Source organism: Lampetra planeri, chromosome 11 (genome assembly GCF_965212315.1).
Source record: "Lampetra planeri chromosome 11, kcLamPlan1.2.h2, whole genome shotgun sequence".
NCBI classification, from domain to species: Eukaryota; Metazoa; Chordata; class Hyperoartia; order Petromyzontiformes; family Petromyzontidae; genus Lampetra; species Lampetra planeri.
In genome coordinates, this window is record NC_136117.1 from 10,195,780 (window position 1) to 10,221,305 (window position 25,526).

At 44.7% G+C, this 25,526-nt stretch overlaps 1 protein-coding gene across 5 annotated transcripts in view; it reads left to right on the top strand.

Annotated features, from left to right (window-relative positions):
- Positions 1-25,526, top strand: part of PCLO (piccolo presynaptic cytomatrix protein) — a 185,870-nt gene that overhangs the window by 91,681 nt on the left and 68,663 nt on the right. For all 5 annotated transcript variants that reach the window (XM_078598792.1, XM_078598794.1, XM_078598793.1 and 2 more), the window contains 4 exons: positions 6,102-8,802; positions 9,456-9,559; positions 11,575-11,656; positions 13,479-13,604. In XM_078598792.1, coding sequence (XP_078454918.1) covers positions 6,102-8,802; positions 9,456-9,559; positions 11,575-11,656; positions 13,479-13,604 — 3,013 coding nt within the window. The remainder of the gene's footprint in view (positions 1-6,101; positions 8,803-9,455; positions 9,560-11,574; positions 11,657-13,478; positions 13,605-25,526) is intronic.

Below are 25,526 nucleotides of genomic sequence, written 5' to 3' on the forward strand. Positions count from 1 at the left end.
ACAATGGCTTGTCAAAGCCTTCCTTTGACGCTTGTGCCTCGGCAGTTTTGCAGCACTGGGTGACTTAGTGGGGGCATTGGGTGCATGAGACCTGCCGGGCAAGTTGGTAAATGTCAAGAAGAGGCACGCGTGGCAGACAGCTACTTCATTAACAACGTCTCTCATCTGATTTACTTCGCCACGATGAGCAAGCAAAGCTACAGTTCGTATAGTTCACAGCCTTGCTTTGTCAATACACTTCTGGATGAAGGCCTCCCGATGCCGTGTCGATCATGGGGGGGGGGGGGGCGGCGAGGGATTGCTTCATCATACCTCACCGTGTTGATTCGGTGTGGGTTAGTGATGGGTGGGGAGGCCAGGACCGGTACTGGAAATAAGCGTAGTTTGGTATTTGGTACAGAAGTGTGAATCCCTACCATCAGCAAATGTGGCAGAGACATGTTTAAGCGCAAAACTATATATTGTCGTGATTTATACGAGTGAACTCTAATCTACAACATCGCACATCGATTCCAGACGCCAGAGTCTGGAAAATGTTTCCTTTATCACGTTTACTTTCCTGTTTGCAGTTGCACGTTTCTTTCATGTTACTTTACCGTGAGAAAATGTTTAAGAAAGTTTTTATTTTTGGTGAAGGAGGAGGGGAGTGACCAGAATATTTTCAGTAACATGGCAGTGACACATTCCACATCGGAAACTCACTTGGGGCACGTTCAATATTTTTATGGTGCAGCTTCGTGTAAAAAGAAATGCAAAAAAAATAACTCAAGTCAACTTTTTTTTTTGCCAGATAAGGCCCACGGAGTTATGTAGCTCTTTTGTAGAAGCGATCTGGACAGAAATGATAGCTCAACAAAGTTACTTATCACGTGTAAATGTATAGCAGCCAAATACGTTTAATTCGCATGTAGATTCTAAATGTGGAGGGAAAAACTGGAAGACCCGGAGGAAAATCAATATGACCACGGGGAAAAAATGCAAACTTCAAATATACAGCAGGCGTCAGGGTCGGGATCAAACCCACAACCTCCTGCATATCAGGCGAGGTAGTTATCACCTCGCCACCGCAGCACCCATAAGGAAAAAACATTGGCAGTGTTGCATGAACACCAGCCAGAGAGAAAAAACTCGCCACATGTATCACTCACCGGTGAGTCGAATGGATACATTTTTTAAATCCTTTATATTAAGTTAACTTGCTTGCTTGCTTGCGCGCTTACGACCGTGCAAATCTTTCGGTCGTTCTTTAACCCACTTCCCGTGATCCAATCGAGCTGACATTTTGCACACAGACTCGTTGTGCGTGACAATTTATTTTCGTGAAAATGTTTTTTTCCAAAAATGTTACACTTTTTAGGAAAAAATAAATTATACTTAATTACCAATTGCTTAATGGTGGCAGGCAATCATCTGACCCATAGGTGGCAGCCATCTCAAGCCAGAGGACGAGAGGACTCTAGCCACCACGCATATAAAGGATTTATAGTGAAAAACTTTGTTTTTACGGGTACATTTTTTTGGCTATGGTTCATGTTACCCCAAAACCAACTGAACTGATTATTGTTCCATCCGTTCAAAACGGTCACAGAACGTAAACGTATAGTTAACCATCTGCAAAAAAAAATAGGTTTTAATCACTTTGAATTTGCATATTAGCTAAAAAAAATATCAACGACAAATTTTGCAAAAACGAAGATCTTCCCTATAGCCTAAACAATGATCCCCTGCATATTCTATTTTACAATACAGGCTACATTTTACAATATAGACTACATCGGAGGCCTTTATGTTGCTACACTGCCAATGTGCAATGTCTATTTGCAAAGCAGAGAGAGAGATGTGTTTTGGTTGCTTCAAACACATTTCTGTGTCTTTAACACGTAGGCTTTCGCGACCAATATCATCAGTAATAGAGGTTTTTTTTTTAGGTTAGATCGCGTAAATATATAAATGTGTCGTTAAAACCCGCCACAAATCTGGCTGTCGCCTGATGAAGCTAGTTGTAATTATTGGCGAAACGTCGTACTCGGATTGTAAATGTTGTGGCTTGGCTCTCCAACGCACCGGTGTGCTGTACTAGTGACGAATTGGCACGTTCTGTTTACGTGACAAACCTTACTAGTTGGCTGTGTCGGGTGGTGGTGGGTTTTAACGACACATTTACATATTTACGTGATCTATTTTATTTTATTTTACTTTCATTAATTTTAATGTTTTACCTACGTGACTTTACCGAAAAAACCTAAGAATATGAATCCTTGCAGTCACGAAAGCTTCAAATCTAGAATTACGTGATCTAACCCAAAAAAAAAACATTTCTGTGTGTTGCGAGTTACTGAGACAGAGCTACAGAGAGACAGAACTACACAGAGACGAATTGAGATTCTGAGAGACAAACGGACGTATGGAGAGAGTAGCTTTTTGGTTTCAATCCATGAAAATAAGTCGTTAACTCCAGTTTCTAGTTCAGGTTTTCGGTTTATTTAGATTATCTGAAATGAACACTGCCTCGCCATAATAATAGGAATACGTTTTTTTTTTATTTAAAGCTTTTGTGACTGCAGGGATTCATATTCTAGAAGGGAAATAATAAAAATATTAAAAATATTTTATTATTTCCCTTCTACGTGACTTTACCGAAAGAACCAAGAATAGGAATAAGATTTTAATGTAATTTCACTGTGTGAAGGCCTCCCCATGCCTTGTCGGTCATGGGCGTTAGTCAGTGCAGGTTTGTGAAGAGGTGGTGATGGTGTGGAGGGGTTCTCACGATATCACTCGTCACTGATGTCAGCCATGGCCAGGAATACAACTTACATCACCGGATTTGCAGCACAGTGAGCCGAACAACTGCACCGCCTGTCCACAACAGACGAATATATATGTATGTATGTTGAACTTCTTTTGCACCGTACATAACCAGCCAATGTAATAGACAGAAGCCAGTAGTGGTGGCGGACATGGTGAATTGGGTTTTTTTGCACTTTGGCCTGCAAATAAGAATGCTTTGCATTTTTGCATTAGGTATGTGTGAATGTATTTCCTTTGGCTGTGGCACTGTTATTGCCTGCACTTGGGATGGGTTCCTGGAAGCTGTAATGGCTCTTAGAGAGAGAGAGAGAGAGGGAGGTAGGGAGGCCATACCTATGACATGTGCCCTGGTTTAGTTGGGTTTAATACAGCGTCAATCTTGGGCAGAACCGACTGCGCTGCCTGAAAGCCTCAATTGCATCTCTCTCTCTGATGCCAAATTGAAGGATGTTTGTGTCACCTTTGCCTGGCAAACCATACGGGCACACTGATGCTTATTTTTCACATTGATGCACGCAGCAGGACCTTATAATTCCTGCAGATTAAGTGGCATTTTCTGTTCAGACGCACCTCGTCCACGACTTAAGCTGCAATTATAATATCACAATGCAAAGAGAGATTCCATTACGAATCCTTTCAGTACTTCCAGCTGCAAGTCAAAAGTCGTTGTTTTTTTATATAGATATTTTCATTTTAAATATAGGCAGCTCTAGTGACAGCTGCCACTGAGATACATATTGGTGGTGTTGATTGTTATTCGGAGCAACGATAGGCAGCGTTATAAGTGAGCGCTCTTCATTATGCTCGCTGCTTATTTTCTGTCAGAGGCACGCACGTGCAGAGAACGCAAGTTAGAATTCGCCTGCTTTTACAAATAATTGAACATGATCAGATGCCGCCCATCCATCAGGATCTCGCTAAAAGTTAACTGGATGCATCCAAACCCAAATTGTGTTGTAAATGTAATTAAGTCAGAGTGAAATTATGTTGGTGGATGTAAGCGCGGGGTGCAGTAACTGGCGCACATATCGAAGCGGACAGGCACTGATCTGGAAGGCCCGTTTAGTGGCGGAGTTAGCCATGGTGCAGCTGCTTGAAAGGTGAATATTGGTTTGCCATCAATTGCTGCACGAAAAATTACCATATCCCAATAAACTCAACACATTTGTCAATACCACTGCGGCCTGAAAAGAAATATATATATATATAAATGGCAACATTTTGAGCAATGGCCCTTCTTCATAGCACATTAGAGTGCTGACCTGAGCGTGTGCGCGTGCAGGAACTAAACGGATTGTTACATCGCGCGATCATGGGGGATGATGACAGATTGGGGAGGTCTTAATTGTGCAGTGGATAGATCATGTGTGTATGTACGTTGAACTTCTTTGGCACCGTACGTAGCTAACTGTGCTAATCGGAGGCGGGAGAAGGGCAACAAATTAAACACAAAAAGCAGTTCTAAAGAAATTAGTTTTCAATCTAGATGATTTAAAAGTGCATAGCTCCAGTGGCTTCCTAATATCGGAAGGAAGAGCATTCTAGATGGTCGCAGCTCATCTGAATGCACACGATGCAGTGGCCGTCTTTGTTCGAGGGCCAGCCAAAAGACGCTGCAAGGATGACCGGAGTTCGCTTGATGGTTTATGCTCATTGATGAGATCAACAAGGTATTGTGGTTCATTTGTGGCAAGCACTTTATGTGTAATGAGTGCAACCTCATCATCTATTTGTTCGGCAACTATAAGCCAATGCAGCTCGGCGAGCACTGGACAGACATGGTCGGATCTTGCAGTAAATGGTCGGATCAGATGATCACAATGGCTGATGATCATCTGCTGCGGGCTTATACCATTGAACTCCACCTTAAAGACAAGATTTACTCTCTATGTGAGATTCAACATTTTATACCTTTTCTTAATCACTAAAAACACATTTTATGGTGAGAGACCAGGTTTTAAAATATATTGTCAGGTTTAAAACTGTGTTCCCTGATGCTGTGAAGATAACATAACACATCTAATGAAGACGACGATTAAGCATTGAAGTGCACTAACTCACATGAATTTCATTTAATCAACTAGCGTGTACGTGCTCAATGGCAGCAAGGTCGGGTTGTAGCACCTGTAAATTAAAAAGGGCTTAATAAGCACTGATCGAATGCAGACAGGATATCGATTGGTTTAGAATATATTTGTTTTCTCGGAAAATCAATGGTGATCGTGACCTGGAGTCTAAATGATTTCATGTTTTGCCTTCAAAAAAAACAATTACAGTAAAATATCCGAGATTACAACTGCATGGTGCCGACAGGTAGCTGGCAGAATGTTCAACGGTTTTGCAGTTAGCGCGATAATTAATAATTTCCATTTAATACACAGGAAGAAAGACGTGTTTATTTATTCAACACTTTTTCACTTTGCTCTCAGTTACCAATAACAAATGCAATGAGAGTGTGCATGTTTTGCTATCGACAATAATATAACATTGGGGAATGTGTTGGTCTTATTTTTTTAACTATAGGAAGTTGGTTAATTTTATGGTTCATTTACTCTATGCATTGAAAATAAATTCATCACGGTGCACATGTTAGTTTAATGGTGATTGCTGTTGGAAGAAATTGACTCAGCCATAAGTTAATGGCAATACGTGGTGCAAAATAATTCTTACAATGTCAATTTTAAATGTGCATTGCTGCGTGTCATTGAAATCTACCGGGCATATTGAGCAACAGTTTATAGTTGGAGTAGGCAATGGCTACATCAGGGTAATGACAGGGAATTCTGGAGGTATTGAATGGCCAGTGAGATAATTCCACACCACTTCGGAGTTTCACAATTAATGTAGGTATAACAGTTATAATTATCCAGGGAAACTTCACTGAGCATCAATATTTTATCGTGAGGCTGCTCTGTGGGATGTGACCCAATTTAACGAGGTGTGTGGTGTGAAACTGAAATACTTTGAAAGAACGCATGCGTGCACAGGAAGGAGAAAAACAAATAAATAAATTCGGCAGCGCTCAAATAGGTCGGCAACGTATTTGCTCCGCTGCCTCCTGCATTTGATAACACGCTGTTCCAGATCGGGCATATTGCGCACATGATCAGAGCACGATTCCCCGACCGCATCTCCGTAGACCTGGATTATCGTCATGTGCCACCGAACCTGCCCCTCGTTAGCCGTTGAACCGTTTCCGGCGAGAGGAATCGTGGAGCGGTGTGCAGTATTAATTGTGCCCTCACGTCGCACGCCGTGCTCTTGTGAACGAACGCCCCGTTTCATTCCAGATCAAACCCACGCAGCAATCGACGGCGGCGGCGGCCCTGGCTCAGAGCAAGAAAGTGAAGCGGACGCTGCCCAACCCCCCTCCGGAGGACGCACCGGCACCCAGCTCCGCAAACTCGCTCTCGTTCGTCGCGTCCATCCCGCGCAAGCGAATCGGGCGCACGAGCACCATGGCCCGTGCCAAGCTCATCCAGGACATCGACCGCGAGCTCGAGATTGTGGAGAAGGAGTCGTCGAAGCTGCGCAAGAGGCAGGCGGAGCTGGACGAGGAGGAGAAGGAGATCGACGCCAAGCTGCGCTACCTGGAGATGGGCATCAACCGGCGGAAGGACGCCCTGCTGAAGGAGCGCGAGAAGAGGGAGAGGGCCTACCTGCGGGGCGTCGCCGAGGACCGTGACTACATGTCCGACAGCGAGGTCAGCAACATCCGTGGTACCGTGGCGGAGGGCGGCCGCCAGGGCGAGCGGCCAAGGACGGCGCCGCAGCACCAGTACGCCCAGTACCTGGCTCCGAACGCACGCCACTCGCTCAACATCGAGTTCTCGCACACCCCCGGCGCCACCACGCAGCCGAGTAATTCGTACCTGCAGCAGGCGCCCTACCAGCCGCAGCCGCTTTATCAGACTCAGCCGGTCCCCTATCGGTCACAGGCCGCAGGCTACAGCACGTTGGAAGCGCACCGCCCCGCGTACCAGACGACGAGCCACCAGACCATTTCCACAACGCAGGCCGGGTATCAGACCACCAGCTACCAAACCCTGCCGATGCACCAGTCGGGCTATCAGACCACCCCTTTCCCTACCTTGGGCGGCCACCTAGCTGGTTATCAGGCCACAAGTTTCCAGCCGATGCCCAGCCACCAGGCAGATTACCTGACCACCACCTACCCGACATTGGGAAGCCATCACGCTCCCTACCACACGACGAGCTTCCAGATGGCTACGGGCCCTCAGCCCGGGTATCAAGCCACGCCGGGCACGTCCTACTATGCGCAGGGCCACACGATGCACCCGCACCACCAGCCACACTTTGCGCAGAAGCCCCGGCATTCCCAGCTGATCAACTTGGACCCCAAGCTGAAGGCCAACTACGAGTTGCTGCAGCAGAGCCACCCTCTGCTAATGTCGCCCACGTCGGCGGTCGAGATGTACGACAACCTTGACCTTCGGCTGGCGCTGGAGGAGAGGGGAAGCATGGCCAGCAGCCCCATGTCGAGCATTTCTGCTGAGTCATTCTACGCAGATCTCGAGCACCAGGCGGCGCGCAACTACGTGATGATCGACGACATTAACGAGCTCACGAAAGGCGCGGCCATCGGGGGCACGTTCAGCTTGGGGGGCACGCACAGAGTGGAGCGTCGCTACCATCACTCCAGGGACCCAAAGAGGATGTCGGACATCAGCGACTACATAAGCACGTCGAGCACGCCGAGGTCACACATGCACAGGAAAATCGACGACGAGTCGATGAAAGATCCCTACGAGCTCAAGCTGTTGAAGCAGCAGATTAAGCAGGAGTTTCAGAGGGGGTCTGACCCTCTGGATCACTTGGGAACCGCCACGCTCTACCATGGCGACGTGAAATACAGGCACCCCTCGAAGTCAGATCGCTACAGCATCGGCAGGATCACATTGGAAAAGGAAGCTGCGAAGCAGCTGATGCCGGCCGTTGTTTCGAACAAGCAGCTGAAATCCAGAAAGCTGGGCGTCGAGCATAGGGTCTCCAAGTTCTCTCCAATTGAGGAAGCCAAAGACGTCGAGTCTGAATTTCCCTCCTACTTAACCACGACTCCGGCCACGGAGGCGGCATCCACCGTTGTGATGCGAGCCAAGAAGCTGCAGGGAGACATCACGTACGGCCTCAGGAAGAATATCCAGGAGCAGCAGAAGCTCTCAGTGCTCACGACGAGGGGACACACGAACGAGCTTGACTTATTGAGCAGCACCGGCACTCGCTCTCGGCCAAGGTCGGTGTACAGCCTCGAAAGCAACCGATCGCGACCGTCGTCCGTTTATGGTCTGGACGTCACAAGATCTCGGCCTGCTTCAGTCTACAGCATGGAGAGCACCCGCTCAAGGCCCACGTCTGCATACGGCCTGGAGGACAGCAGGTCGAGACCATCGTCTGTGTACGGTATGGACAGCAGCAGATCCAGGCCGACATCCGTCTACGGGCTCGACTGCAGTAAATCGAGGCCATCGTCCATTTACAGGATGGAAGGCGCCGGTTCTCGGCCCTCGTCCGTGTACGGCATCGAGCTGACCCGCTCCCGGCCATCGTCGGTTCACGGGCTCGACCTGACCATGACTAAGCACGAGCTGCAGGCCGCGGCGGCGGCGACGACGGGGGCCAAAGATGGTGACGCGCTGGACATGAGCTCGTACGTGCCGGGAGCCGCCGGAGTCAAACTGAGGTGCAAGCCGCCCAATCTCATTATCAGCCAAAGCAAGGGGAGGATCCCCATCGTGGCCCAGAACTCGGAGGAGGAGAGCCCTCTGAGTCCCGTGGGCCAGCCCATGGGCATGGCGCGGGCGGCCGCGGGGCCCTTGCCGCCCATCTCGGCCGACACGCGTGAGCAGTTTGGCTCAAGCCACTCGCTGCCCGAAGTGCAGCAGCACATCAAGGAGCTGCACCGGCGTAGCTACGACCGCGACGTGGCGTACATCCTGGACGACCTGCAGCACGCCATGTCGGACAGCGAAGGTAACTGAGCGGGGGGAATGTGTGCCGCGCCAGACACGGCTCTGCCGCCCGACGGCACGGATGCACGCGGATGGGTCAGCGACTGCTTCAAATGCCACCCTGGATGTGCTTTTTTTCTTCTTTTTCTGTGTTTTGCTTCTTTTATCCTTTTTTCTTCTTCCTGTTTTGCTGCTGGACTGCATGCGCCTCCTCAACAATTCTGCGGATCGGCGTGTGTGCAACGTTTAGTTACGCATGACTACAGCGAAATTACTTTGGACAAACTTTCATTCGATTTGAAAACAAAACACAAGCTACTTCAATGAAATGCAAGAATTGCTGAAGAAAAAAACGCGATCATTCGTGCTGCAGATTTTTATTTTTTTTCTCTGTTGTATTTAAAAAAATTATACTTGAAAATGTGTCTTCACACCACTTTCTTTTTGTTACTCTCTATTCTTTTGCATGCTCTTTTATATATATACGTGCACATATTTTTTTTACCCCGCCATGGATTTTTGCATGAACCAATCACGCCACGGATCTGCATGCGCGCCCTCCCCAGATTGGAGGTGTCCGTTTTGCGTGTGCTCGCGCGACGCGGCTCCGTTACCGAGGACCGTGCCCCCCGTCCGTCCCCACTTACCCCAGAGCTCCGTTTTGACTTTTTAAAGCATACCACTTGAGGCGTGAAGACACCAACTGGTTCGATAAACCTCGTGACTCGTTCCATGAAGATCACTCCAAAAGCAAGCATGGAGGATACCACCCCTTGCAGGTGAGTACAGCGAGCGTTTGTGTAGAGCACGCGCGCGGTGTCTGGTGTGCGCTTCGCGTTGACCCAGCAGACCTCATGTGCCTACCGATGCCGTGATCCCTTTAATGCCACAGTAACTAACCCTGCTTAGGAGGAAGTCTCGTGTGGGCTGCAGACTGGCGCTGGTGCTAACTCCTCAGAGAATAAGCTCCGAAATCAGCACTGAGCCCAGAAGAGTCGCCAAGCGAAAGTCGATCGCAGGAAGAAAAAAAAATTCTGCCATAAAAATCTATTGGGAATGTAATTTGAATTTCATCAACAATGAAGATCAATTGTCATTGAAATTGACCACCTCTGCGTACACAGTGTACAGCAGCTTTGTCACCACAATCTCACACTACATCAATATTGGACCTATATTTTGCCTACATGGTCAGTGCGATGGGTAAAACCAGGTTAAAGTTGGGACTTGATGAGCATGTGCACCCCTATACGAAGGGGGCACCTGAGCTGTTTTCACTTTCGTGAAATGTGATGAGACTGATAAAGCCCACCAATAGATGGGCGGTGAAAATGAGAAGCTTTAAACTTTGGTGGGAGAGGGGTGATGCTCCTCAAAGGGCAACAAGGCGTGTGTGGTACAGGAAACATAATTGGAATATGGCCATTCATCCTTATAACTGGTCCCATTTCAAGGCAGCTACATCGCCAATATCCTATATGTATTGGCTTTTGCGCTTTGACCCCAATGGTCATGGTGGCGAAATGTTATCTACCTCGCCTGGTGTGCAGGAGGTCGTGGGTTCGATCCTGACAATGACGCCTGCTGCTGTATATTTGGATTTTGCATGTTCTCCTCGCGGTCGCGTGGATTTTTCTCCGGGTCCTCCAGTTTTTCCCACCACATTTAGAAATATGCGTTTAGAGTATTTGGCTGCTGTACAATGATAAGCCAATTCGTTCAGCACTCATTTGTGGCCAGGTCGCTTCTGAAAAAAGAGCTTTATAGCCCAGTGTGCCTAACCTGGAAAAAAAATACTTTAGAAACGGCATTTAAGTTGATGTTTGCACGTCAATTGTGCTCCCTGGCTAAATATGCACACGTGTATATAAATCATCATCAGTCATGATTTATCACCTGCTGGATAAAGCCATCCCTAAGCCGTCTCCATCCCTTATGGTCTTGAAAAGCAAATATATAGTATATACACACAGAAGCTAAAATGTATAAATGGTTTGCGCTGTGGTATGAACCCAACAATTTTAATTTGATTCCTGGCCACAGCTGATATCTGAACCAATCCTCAGTTGCACCCGAGTCAAGAGCTGCATAGCTCACAGGGTTATTCCTAATAAATGAAACTGAAACTGAATCCTATCAGTTCCCCCTCCCTTCAATTTGCGCTGACCTGCGTGGTGAAGTATATTCAAATTACCTCCAATGAGCTGCATGGCATCGCGAGGCATTCATCCACCAAGCAGTACAGTTTGCTAATAATGCTCTGCAAATTATCACAATTATCACATGACACATTTGGGCCCTACATATAACCCACACGCACATGTATTATGTAACACACGTGCATTATATAACATGTGCGTAAAACATGTGTGTTTATTAATGCCATCTAGGTTGCGCTCTTTTGGCGATCAGGCTTTTGTTAGCGTGGCACCCAAAGCTGCGGGACGCCTTGCAACTTGAAATCAGGAAATCAGAGTCGGTAGATATATTTAAGTCTCCTTTGATAACCCATCTCTTTAAACCGGCCTTACTTCTTTAGTTTGGTCGGTTTGCCCTGGTTCTGTTTTTGTTTCCTGCTTTCCGTGCATTGCGCATTGGGATCCTAGGATGAAATGCGCATTCTCCATTTGAATAATTATTATAATTATAACTCTTGCAACGTGAATCACGTTAGGCGCATTGGATCCCCCTTGCTTCGTTGGGCGTTTCTGTAGCGGAGTCGTCGCCGCGCGCACGCACGCTATAACCCACCGTTGCCTGCGGTCGCGCCGCGCTGAACGATGTGCCTTGTCAGATCAGCGACCCCCCGCAGAGCTACGATTTCCCGCACGCCAGAGTGCAGCTTCAACAAGACGCCAAGGACCACAGCATGTCAGGTGGGCCCGACTATAGCTCTCGTCCTGCTCCTAGCCTTGACCCGGAGGCTGACCCTGGGAATTCTGCAGTTCGGACCAGCTGTCGTTCCTCCACTGACGAGCCGATGCTGCAAACATTGCCACCCCTCGATCATCAATAGACTGGAATTATTTTTCGCTCGGCAACTTTGTGGCGGGGAGAGATTGTTTATTTTGTCGTTCTAAATAGCGGTGACGAGCCCACCGTTTGGCGCATGGTAGCGAGCGGTGGTGCAGTGGTTATGTCCCTGGTGACCTGGATTTGATTTCCTGCAGTGAATAAAATCGGTGAAATGTGGCATCTCAAACTGTCATGGGCCTCTGCTAAGTCACTTGAGCTATGAATGAGTACCCGGGATGGTGCGCAAATGTCAGCAGTTGGAAGTCAAAAGACAGCAAGTTATGGTGCTGGCCAAATAACCTGCATGTGCATCGCACTGGCATTAATAGGTATTCGCGTACAGCCCTCGCCCGAACAGTCTATAATGTTAAATAAACAAAAGCTCAACACATTCATCAATAACACTGCCTTAAATAGAAAACATAGAACATGCGAGATTGTGAGCAATGACCCAATGGCCCTTCTTCACAGCACTGGCCACCCTATGTGCTGTGAAGAAGGGCCATAGCCCAAAACGTGGCCTTGTGTCCGCATTTTCTTTTCAAGGCAGCGTTATTTGACGAGTGCGTTGAGTTTGTTGTGGCTGTTGTTGTGTTACTCGTGCTTGTGCGCCACTGCCAGTACAGTTGTGCACAAACACCCTTTGCCCGCGGTTGATGGCACTTCAAAAATAATATTTGGTATGGGTGTATCAACATCAACTTTCAACGGTGACAAAGACAGCCAGGCATGGTCCTTACCATATTACTCCACCATGTGCCATATGCTCTGCTGGCCTTAATAGGTGCGTTCTACCTGTACCTGTGTGATCTGTATGTGTGCTGCTTCTTCTTCTTCATTTTGAAATTGAGGGGTTGTTGATCAAAGTTTGCCAGCCAAACATTGTCTTAAATACATAATGCAGAATATGCTACAATGGTGATCACATGCATATAATTATAGTTTTTTTGCTCTTGTTTTGTTGTTGTTTAAACACTCCGGGGCCAGATTTATATTCCCAAGCAGAAAGAGGCAGCAGAACAAATCCCATTTTTGTAGCACAGCTTATGGGATGGCAGTAAATGGGCCCTGGCAGCTGTGTTGCTGCTCAAGAAATCATTGCCATGTACTCCACGCTCTATTTTGCTTGGCACCACGCAATTATTGTCCCATACTGCATCCACCCATTAACTCGAATGAAGATCTGTCTGCTGGTAATTACTTTTGCAAAATTAGCAAATAACACCTTTTTTGGTTGCCCCCCCCCCTCCACCATAAATGAGTGAATGGATTGTAATGCACGGCTGAATGCAGTGCAGGAAGATCTGCTATGAGAATATTAGACGTGGCATATTTGACTGCATAATACATACATTTTACAAAAAAAAAGCTATACAGCTGTACAGTCTGCCCTCTGGCAACTAAGCCTGGTTTCAAGCTGTCACGCAGACAATACTTTGTAGATACGCTCAAATGTACGTCTTCTTCAATGTTAGCTTTCATTATGCAAGAATAAAAATGCACTGCCTTAAGAAATTCATTGCAGGACACCTGGCTGTGAGATTGTTGACCTGCCAGGTGCAATGTGTTTTATGCATGAAAACTCAAGAGAGAGAGAGAGAGAATTACTCATCTGTCATCAGCATGCATCACCTGCTGGAGGTTTGGCTGTCTTGCTAAGGAAGCAAGCTGCTCTGCGTGCAGGGAACGGACTTGGCGTCCGAGTCGTTGGTGGAAAAGAGGTTCCGGGAAGAGACGGGGAGATCGGCGCGTACATCAGCAAGATCCTGCCAGGAGGCGCCGCTGAGCATTCTGGAAAGCTCGCAGAAGGTGAGCAACGGTGCTCATTCTCTAAGACACAGATGGATCAGAGAGAGAGAGAGAGAGAAAAACTGCCGTAGTTATTTGATGTATTACTTGCCAATGAAACACCGAGCAAGCGTTATAAATGATGTGCTATTGCATTCCTCTTTTTGTACTCAGCAACCAGATGAATATAATGTTGTTAAAGAAGCGTAGTACAAAGGTGGTAAAGGTGCAGCCCTGCAATTACTCGCTGGCGCCACTGCTGTCGGGAGGGCCTTTGATATAGAAAGCTCTAGAGATCCCTGCAGAAAGGACGTATTGGTCTACTATTCCAAACTTGTCCCATTGTTTCAGCTGCCACGCCAGGAGATCGATTGCAAGGCCACCTCAGCAGCATGGTCAAGACAATTTTAGCAAATCACCATCATTATTTGAAATATGATACAGATTTATTTTTTATAAACTTTCAAGCAAAATAAACAATGTATTATTCCTTCCCTTTTCTCAGTATTTATAAACTAAATGAATACGATGTTAAATGTGCCTCGTTTTAAATTGTATTACATTGCAGTCGATTTCTTTGGCTAAACGATTTGCAATCAATAAATCAAGGCCAAGTCTGGCACTTAATTTATTCAACAATCTCACATTTTACCTCAGTATTATCAGCACAGTATGTCAACCTATATTGATGTGTTCAATCAAGCAAAACAGTTTCACCTACGTGCTGCGGTTTTAAATTACCTGATTTGAATGTGGTGCATAGCACATGTGTGCGACGAGCATCCCGTGGTCAATGTCGAGTAGAATCTGCTTTCTGCAAGTTATCCAGCATCAGCTTGAACTCTGTACCACGTTCAAATGTCTACAACTCAGACTCTTGTCGCATCAGGCTCAGCTGATGACTACTTGGGACGCCGGGCGGGCAGTCGAATTAAAATAATCCTCGCCGAGCACGGTTTGTTATAATCAGGCCACAAATTGTTCCTGTGATTATCATAAATCAATTACATATTGATCAATGAGGGGAGGGTGGGGAGGAGCTTGGTGGGGAGGGTGGGGCTGGGTGGGGAGGGGAGGGTGGGAGGGGCTGGGTGGGGAGGGTGGGGAGGGGCTGGGTGGGAGGGTGGGGAGGGGCTGGGTGGGGAGGGTGGGGCTGGGTGGGGGGTAGGAAGGGTGCGCTGGGTGGGGAGGGGCTGGGTGGGGAGGGTGGGGAGGGTGGGGAGGGGCTGGGTGAGGAGGGGAGGGTGGGGAGGGGCTGGGTGGGTAGGGTGGGGCTGGGTGGGGTGTGGGAGGGGTGGGGCTGGGGCTGGGTGGGGAGGGGCTGGTCACCCCGTGGTGCCCTTATAAAACTCAACGTTTAACCTACTCACGCCGGCTTGTGCCCGCCCTCACAGTCGGGCATATTTGCGGAATACACCACGCCGCCGTTGACCCTGGCCATTGACCGAGCAACCCAACGTTCCTACCAGCTTCCTCCGCAGGAATGCGTTTATTTTATTGCTAGTTACTGTGTAATATCGTTTCACGTTTCTGAATTGAATCCTTTTTTTTTCAAATTATATGTGAGGTAAAATACGAGGTAATGTTTTGCCAACTGAATTGGCAGCAGGCAAATTTCAAGTAATTTACCTTTGTTCATCATTAAATAGCAGTGTCTTAAGTCAAACATAAATTAGCCAATGTTTTGGCTCATGGGCATTTTCAGAACAATAAGAAAATGTGATTTATAGTTTGTGGCAGCTTGTACAATGTAGTCTTTCAATAACACGTTGATTTCTATTAATTGTTTGGTGAATAGCAAGCACAAGGTGGCAGGTGTCTCCAAACACCTGTGCAATTGGTGTCTTAACACACCAGTGCCATAAACACTACCAGGGGAAGAACCACCACCTCATATCGTAGGCAACAGAAGGGGCCCAGTCCTGTGTTTATACCTGGTTAAGACTGCTCGTCAGTATAAATTTCGATTTAAAGCTTTCGTGACTGCAGGGATTCATCTTCTTGGTTCTTTCGGTAAAGTCACGTAGAATGGAAATAATAAAATAATAAAAATAAAACATAATAAAATACAATTCTCACGACGTTTCGGCCACAACGCAAGCAGCCGTCCTCAGGTGAAGAACAGGTCTGTCGGAAAGACAGAGTCTGAATGACAGACCTGTTCTTCACCTGAGGACGGCTGCTTGCGTTGTGGCTGAAACGTCGTGAGAATTATTTTATTATGTTAATTTTTTTTTCCCTTCTACGTGACTTTACCGAAAGAACCAAGAAGATGCTCGTCAGTACTTGATCCGGTGTTTTTCTGTTCAAGCTGTGGCATAAATCTCGCGGATGAATAATCTCATACTATAATCTCATACTATAATCATCATACTATAATCTCATACTATAATCTCATACTATAATCTCATACTATAATCATCATACTATAATCTCATACTATAATCTCATACTATAATCTCATACTATAATCTCATACTATAATCTCATACTATAATCTCATACTATAATCTCATACTATAATCTAATACTATAATCTCATACTATAATCTCATACTATAATCATCATACTATAATCATCATACTATAATCATCATACTATAATCTCATACTATAATCTCATACTATAATCTCATACTATAATCTCATACTATAATCTCATACTATAATCATCATACTATAATCATCATACTATAATCATCATACTATAATCTCATACTATAATCTCATACTATAATATCATACTATAATCATCATACTATAATCATCATACTATAATCATCATACTATAATCATCATACTATAATCATCATACTATAATCTCATACTATAATCTCATACTATAATCTCATACTATAATATCATACTATAATCATCATACTATAATCATCATACTATAATCTCATACTATAATCATCATACTATAATCTCATACTATAATCTCATACTATAATCTCATACTATAATCTCATACTATAATATCATACTATAATCATCATACTATAATCATCATACTATAATCATCATACTATAATCATCATACTATAATCTCATACTATAATCTCATACTATAATCTCATACTATAATATCATACTATAATCATCATACTATAATCATCATACTATAATCTCATACTATAATCTCATACTATAATATCATACTATAATCATCATACTATAATCATCATACTATAATCATCATACTATAATCATCATACTATAATCATCATACTATAATCTCATACTATAATCTCATACTATAATCTCATACTATAATATCATACTATAATCATCATACTATAATCATCATACTATAATCTCATACTATAATCATCATACTATAATCTCATACTATAATCTCATACTATAATCTCATACTATAATCTCATACTATAATATCATACTATAATCATCATACTATAATCATCATACTATAATCATCATACTATAATCATCATACTATAATCTCATACTATAATCATCATCCTGAATCTATGCTTCCCGTTCAAAATAATCCAATAATGTTTTTGTTTAGTTTCCCCCCCCCCCTCTCTCTTTGAGCGGTGTCAATTGTGAGCGTTACACTAGAATGTTCTGCTTGGCAGTGGAATAATCGTGTCACGTCTCTAATTTAGAACAATATTGCTGTAACAGCATTAGGGCTGTAATTCAATTTCACTGCACGGCCCTCTTCATGCTTTGAGATGGCATTATAATTTCTGAATGTTGCATATTAAAGAAGAACTATATTTCTAGGGAGTATGTGCATGCGTTGCCCAGCAACAGTGACCAGCAGTGTCAGCGAAATGGCCGTTCAGGGGGAAGAGGCTTCGCCTTGAAGGTTACGTTCGGAGGAATGCCCCCGGTATTTTAGACCAGTGCGCTTGGCGATTTGACTCCATACCCTCGCGAATTTATTTAAAAACATCAACAAAAACGGCATTAAATCTGAGATCGTTGTGCAAAACATAAATCATTCTAAGGCATTTCTGTGAGGTGGAAATTGCTCGTTTGCAAGCTCAATGTAAACCGATTGTGGCAGTGTACATTTTTCATAGTGCAACATTTGAAAAAGCTTTGCGAAATAACAAAATAGTGAAATTAATTTCCAGAAATTCTACTCAGCTTTGTGGTGGCTGGGCTCTCACGGTGTGCTGGTGTGTCTACTGTCTGATTTATCGAGGGCTTTTTAATCACATTTGGCAGTGGATGCAGCTTCATGTGCCGATGTTCAGTGGTGTTCATAAAATTGCTGTGAAATTAATGGCTCGCGTCACGAATAAATAAAGCTCAGACGACTGCAGCGGGGGGGTGGGGGGGGGGGTGAAAAAATCACTAATAAAATGTTCATCTCGTTTGAAATATTTTTAGCCAATACGGCATGGATGTCGCCTTTAATTTCAAACAGCATGTTCTACATAGCCATGGTGCTGCTTGGTCAAAATCGTATATTTTTTTGGGTATTTTACATGGCATTTATTTCAAAAGTCTGTTGCTTTTTGTGTTTCGTTTGTTGTCCTTCCCCCGCACCTCCGATTAGCACGGTTGGCTATGTACGGTGTGAAAGAAGTTCAACATACATAGACAATTTCTGCGCTGATATTATACCGTATAGTCATGTCCTTAATGAGGACAACCAATTAATTTAATATAAAAATTACCCCCTTGTTGGTAAAATACGTCCTCGCTTATATAAGTAAACACCACTGTACTGATTTTCCGCTTAATTCACTCTTGCCATGCACCTGATTACAATCATTATACCCAATTACTTTCTCATTATTCGGACGCGCAATCAGACATTGCCAGGAAACGTTTGAAGCACAAACATATCTTAGGGCGGAAACATGCTCAGTACCGCCAGAATTTGTTGGGTGATTGGTTCCCAAAAATACACAAAAATCAGGCCAGTTCTAGAGACGCATTGAAATCACCGTGGTGATAGATAAACCGTGTTTGCCCTTTTCACCCTGCACACCTACAGTATATCCACATTCTTTTCAACACTATTTGTAACCCTAATGCTGAAGCTGCACTTAAGACAAATCAGTACTTTCTCCTGCCAAAGATTGGTTCAAGACAGAATGTGAAATGTATTTATATTCTATTTATGAACCTAGCAAACTGAATTTTATTCCTGACCACGGTTAATATCAGTGGCAAGGGATATCTAAAAGAGTCCTGGGCCCACCCCCCTCATCAACCTGCACTGACCAGCCTGGGTGAAGTATGTTCAAAACTACCCCATTGACGAACACAGCATGGGAAGGCCTTCATCCAGCAGCGGATTAAAAAAGAGCTGGACATCATTGTCATTATGTAGGGTCGTATTTTACAATAATTATTGTTGTGTAACCTGGGTTTCAAGGAAGGAAAGGTGCTCCCAACTGAGCCACCAATACCACATCCCACGTCAATAAATGTTCCTTACAGGTCTCCAAACCGAGACCTAACCAGAGATAAACTAACATCATAAAAGCTGATGAGGTCAGGCCCCTAAGGTGGTATGGATGTAAGTGACATTGTTTTTAATGGCCCATATGTATTAACTTTGTGTCCCTGTAGAGACACACACCTCAGTGAGAAATCATGCAGAGACACCCTGCAATGGCTTGCCATGCGTTGTATGGGTCACCTCTCGTTGACATTGTCTGATTTTAACATTGCCATTCAACGTGTAAAGTGGCCTGCGTGCTTGTCTTCATATCCCGGCATCATTGGTTCTTGCCTTTGACCTTTTTCTCCATGCGATTGGTAATTTCCTAGGGGAGGGAGGGGACGGAATGCATCGCGGTATGAAAGCTGCGAGCTGACCTTTTAACGGGACCTTCCCACCAAGGCAGCCTGTTGAACTTCGCCTCCCACTCAGTGTTTGCGGGCGTCCGTGGCGACAGCATAAACATTTGCTGCGAGGGAGCTACACAGCAGCTTCGCGTAATAAATACAACACATTGTCCTGCAGAGGGAGCTGGTAGGAACGTTGGTTTGCTCGGTCAATGGCCAGGGTCAACGGCGGCGTGGTGTATTCCGCAAATATGGCCGACTGTGAGGGCGGGCACAAGCCGGCGTGAGTAGGTTAAACGTTGAGTTTTATAAGGGCACCACGGGGTGACCAGCCCCTCCCCACCCAGCCCCACCCCTCCCACCCCCCACCCAGCCCCACCCTCCCCACTCAGCCCCTCCCCACCCTCCCCTCCCCACCCAGCCCCTCCCTGCACGACGGACGGACACAATAATCCCCTGATGCAACACTGTTTTTATTCGGAGAATACAGTACATGTTCTGGCCACTCCTTATGAATAAAACAATAAGTGGTAGGCTGGTGGGTGAAAGTGTAAATTTGTTTGAAACTTAATTATGAGTTGAGTGCTCTATGGGAACCTCATTTGCCAGTAAAAATATAATAATTGGTTTTTTACCCTTCTATCTGGCAACAAAACTGACACCTTTTACAAGGAGTCATGTTGGCATAGACCGCAATACCTGCAGTCATAATACAAACAAAAGAACATAACTCTGATAATGTGCACTGTCCTTGAAGTTGATTGGTCCACACCCGAGACAGCTTTCCTTAGAGCCTAGTCTCACATGGGTTGGACCAGTGCTGTTGATAAAAAGCTCATTAATTAAGCTCAGTGTTACTTATTATGTTGAGGCTATTCCCAAACCGGTTGTCGCTAATGTTTATTTTGCTGTTGTTATTGCTGGCTGTCACGCTCAGACATTGTGTTCACCGAGGTAAAAATTAGCCTGAAGTGATGAATAATTAGTTTTAATGTCATTGCCACGAATAAACAATAGCGCACTGCCTGATCTTATGCTACTGGCAGCTACCCCATAGGCCACATTCATTGTCATCGTGCTCACCTTTTAATTTGAGTTATGCCGTCTCTAATTTATTTAACATAAATATTGTTTGAGAATTATTTTCACCCTTCACCCTAAACGCCAATTGAATAAATGTAAATTATGTAAATGCGCTAGCATTACTCTACACATATACATATTGCTGCATTTTTGGTAAATTCCGTTTTAATATTATTAGAGATAACTTCCACTCTATTAGGTGCTTTATGATCATTATCATTAAGTCATCATCAATATTTTTAAAATTATTACCTACATAAACCGTGGTATTATTTTTCCACGTTATATCATAGTAAAGTTTCACTCGTTTTAATAGCCCTAACGAGTTAACAATCAACTCATAGGAAAACTTTCCCAATGGGGAGAAATGTACTTTGTACCCCATAAATTAATTCCTTATTAACAAAAGTGCACTGAGTGTTTTTGCAGATTAACGTAAACGTTTTAGTGACCACTGCATTTTTCATTTGAACAAATAGTCCAAGGCAATCGCAAAATTACATTTCTTCTATTCGATCAATGAAGCCAAATTAATGTTGATCTCCTGCTACCACACGCTCCATTTTCTTGGCATGAATCAAGCGGTGTTTAGTCTGTGGGCTTCCTAAACACGAGAGAAATGACAGGAAAATGGGACGCCCATTGAAGGTTGATATAACAGATGCCCCCAAATAAGTCCAGTGATGCGGCGCATTGTGAATAAAGTGCCAAACCAATCGCCGATTTTTCTTCCAATGGATTTTGAGATGTGAAATCGCAAATTGGGGTGCTTGGGAGATGTGTCCTTAAGGGAACCCCGGTTGTAGGAATTGCCCATCAGGGCCTGCTGCCGGGGATGTTTTACATAAATGGTTCAATCGTGACAGATGTGGCTGAAGATCCCTGCTTGCTCGGTACAGAGTCACACAGGCAGCCGTATTGCTCAAACGTACAGTCGCGCGCTCGCTTACCTGCGCAAGATTTCTCAACCTGAGGCTCCATTCCAGTGGGAGGGCAGTGGGGTGGGAGGGTGCTGTTGACCAATACAATTTGTGACGCATGAACAAAAAACCCACGTTACTCTTTGAATGTGATGTGACATCTGTCATTTATAATAATTGTTTGTAGGTGATTTCCCCCCCACCCCCCATTTCAAATTGAGTGCCAGTCTAGCAGAAAATCTACCGACCTTTAATAAAGAAACATATTTAGAATGCAACAAAGCTGGGCCTCTATGTAATGGTATTTATTTGAATCTAAATATAAGTAAAAGTTCAAGGCACAGCCGTGTAATTACTCACTCACGCTACTGCTGGCAGAAGGGCCTCTGTAAGAGAAAGCTCTGGAGAGCCCCGGTAAAGGAAATGTTTTGGTCTACTCTTCCAAAACTGGGCCGACGTCTTGGACAAAGTAGGAGTTCCCACAATTTGACCTCAGCACACGTGACCTACTGATCGACTAACTGTGGTTGCACCCATTTGTACTGCTTGGTGGACAGAAGCCAAGTGATTAATTAACTTGCACCATTGTTTCAATTGCCAGTCTGGGAGAAGGATTGCAAGAACCGGCAAGGTCTGAATTGCGCTAGAACCATCACACCATGGCAGCATCAATGTTATGAATTACAATAATAAGACCAACTTCCTTTAATTGATGGTGAGGTCTGCACAGGAATAATTTTAGATAGCATAGTTCCCTCTGCCGTGTTTAGGTCTCTAGTTCTTAAACAGGATAATTTAATAACGTAATGCAGTTGCAATAATGTAGCATTGTTATGATTAAATGCATTAAGTAGTTGTTTCTGTTGTCCCGCCAGGTCATATGAACTGCCTTCCTTGTCTGGAATTCTGTCAGATTGCTTTTCCAAATCGGCAAATGCAGTTTTGGCATTCCATTACAGTGCTTGGAAAACAAATTACATTGTGGCATTTTGTGTACACGTTCTTAAGTTTAAAGCATTATGACACTTTGAAAGAGACCCCTTTAACACAAACATGCAACACAAAGTTGGGTGGAGCCAGCAGATTGTTTGCTTGCTAATTTCGATTGTGTAATAAATCTCCGCATCAGCGACCACATTTTGTTGAGTGCCCCGCCTCATACCACAACATTAATCCGCCTGGGTTAAATAAAAAATCTATTTTAACAGATAGCTTTGCATCATTTTTTTTCTCCCAATGTAAGTTCATTACCCTTCCACTGCGCCACAGCATAATGCATCACCGTTTCCAAAGAACCCATTTTTAAATTGGGCACTTTCCATGAAATTGTCCAAAACCCATTTCACTTGGACGATAGCCGAAGAAAATAATTACTTACAAAGGTTAAAGGGGATGGAGGAAATAATGTAACATAAATATTCTCCTTCCAAATGTCCACCACTGATAAATATACGCTCTGCTGGGAGTGGGAGGGTTATTTTTCCACTTTCCAGTGCTGTTCGCCCGAGATGCTCACAAAGGACTGATTTCTAGAGAACACGCTGCGCAAGACTTCATGCGTGAATATCTGCGCGCAGCAAAGCCCTGAGGTGGATCCACAGTTGATGACAAATCCACTCTTTGCTTGCAGGTGTTTGCGTTCACCCCTGCTGTGGCAGGATATATGTAAAGAGGCCTAAAAATATACAACGTCTCAGAAGGAACACACGGCCACAATGCTTTCATCAGTGAACCTCGATAAGGACATCTGTAAAACCGTATGTATATTTGTAATATAAAATAAAAATGTATATTAATGGAGAAAATTATATATTTGACTGGCATTTATGTGCAGTTGCTTCATTTAAGATACAAACTACCAGGGAATGGAACATCAAACTAAATAGTTTAGTGCAATATGTGGTGAGATACTGTTTGAGAAAAAAGCTTACAAACATCCAGCACGCTGGGTGTTATTTCTTATGCCATGGCACAGTTATGTCAGGGATTGCTTTACGGGAGTGACACCTAAAACAACTGTCTTTGCAATGCGTGTGAGTGTGGGGAGCGGTGGTGTAGTGGTTAACGCACTGCGCTACGAACCCGGCGTCCCGACTTTGATTCCCGCTTACGGCCAATATCGGTGAAGAATATCAGAAATGGTCCTGGGCCTCCTCTAGGTCGACTCAGCCTCAAATTAGTACCTGGTGCAGTGTGTAATTCATCACCACTATGGAGACAAAGGCGATTGGGCGTGGTGCTAGTCACTCACCCCCTCGTGTGCCGTGCCGGCCTTCATAGGTGCTCGCTAACAGCACTTGCCCCGATAGTCTGTTAAGGCTATACGGGGGATCTTTGTCTTTGCATGTTGAATATGAGGTCACTGAGGTCACTGAATTGAATAAAACTATAATAATATACTGTACATAGCATTAATAGACGAGGATTTATGTGTTTATGAGTTATTATTCACTTACCTTCACGCTCGCTTATTATTATTGATGTGTTCAATTCAGCGACCTCAGCTTAACAATGACTGTGCCAAAGTTTTGACGAGATGTTAAGCACACACGCGCATTGCAGAGACAGCTGCTTTAGGTTTCGCGACCCTAAAGCAATTGATGCTGTGCATAGAGCATCGATGGACTGAGGAATTGGAGATATTATTACACGCAGTGACAATTTGATTGTTCATCGTTACGCTCCGTTTATAGGACATTGACGTGAACGTTGCATAAGTGCCGCTCGCCCTACGGTGCACCTTCACCTGCCTGGCCCCCCCCCTCATCCTACACCCGTCCCCCTTGGCTACTCCCCCCTCCTCTTACCCTATATATTAATGCCCCATCACAAATAACTCCCACTACAGTTCATCTTCTTGGTTCTTTCAGTAAAGTCACGTAGAAGGGAAATAATAAAATAATAATAAATAAAACATAATAAAATACAATTCTCACGACGTTTCGGCCACAACGCAAATAGCCGTCCTCAGGTGAAGAACAGGGCTGTCGGAAAGACAGCGTCTGAATCCCTGCAGTCACGAATGCTTTAAATAAAAATCCCACTACAGTTATTTAGCTGTGCCTTTTTCACACCTGACGAAGGAAGCATGTGTTGCCTCCGAAACGTCGTGATTTATTATTTTATTTCTATTATTTTTATTATTTATTTTTATTTTTACCTACGTGACTTTACCGGAGGAAAAACTAAGAGTACTACGGTGCACCTTCAAATTCACGACAATGACATCCCAAGCCAGGGTTGCCGGCGCTCGCCACTGGCGCGTGCGGGCGGGCGGGCAAGTGCCGACAGCGCTTCGCTTCACGTCAGTTTCAAATCAGATCTTCGCTGCATTGAACCGCGCGACATTTTAATAAAATTTTGTTTTAAGAGCACGTCCGCCCTGCCCCGCACCTCCCTCCTCCCCCATTTTTTTTGTTTGACCCGCGAATGTGCGATGCGGGCAAGCGATGCATCATTTTTTGCTTGAATCGACGAGGCGTACGTCGAATTGCGTGCGCGGTGCGTCACGCGGGTTACGGTGTACGTTACTCTCGAGGCTTCGGTAGCAGCGCTCCTGCCACGTGGAATTGTGCGTGCACGCCGACGATGTCATCAAACCTCTGCTGAGTCGTCGCAAAGAATCGTTTCCCCTTGTGAATTGAATCCGATGTGATGTCAAATTCCTTTGACGAACAAACGAATTGGCCATAAGAGCCCCGTTAAATATTGGGACGCTTTGCATGGTAATTCAAAATACATATTTCATGATGTTGCAGTGTATTATTTTCATAAATAATACATGTGCGTGAAAGTAAAGTTTCAGCCTTGGAAGTGTCTTTGTGTGTATATATGAAGTATACACAGTACACACAGAAATAATTAATTATTGGGTGGCACCAAACATTTCAATTAAGTACCATTTCAACACTTGTCCGAATGAATTCACAAAGCCACAGATGTCCAATGTCTGCATAACGTGTAATGCATCATGCTTGTAAGACAGTGCTTCGCTTTAAAGATACAGTATAGGGGAAAAAAGGTCACACGTTTATTGCCTTTAGGCGCGTACAAATGAGACACTTGAAGACACCGCCTGTACGCATTTGAACATTGGCCGATTCTAATCATGCAAGGGGTGACCACCACTCAAACGTCTTGGGTCCCTCTCGCAGGC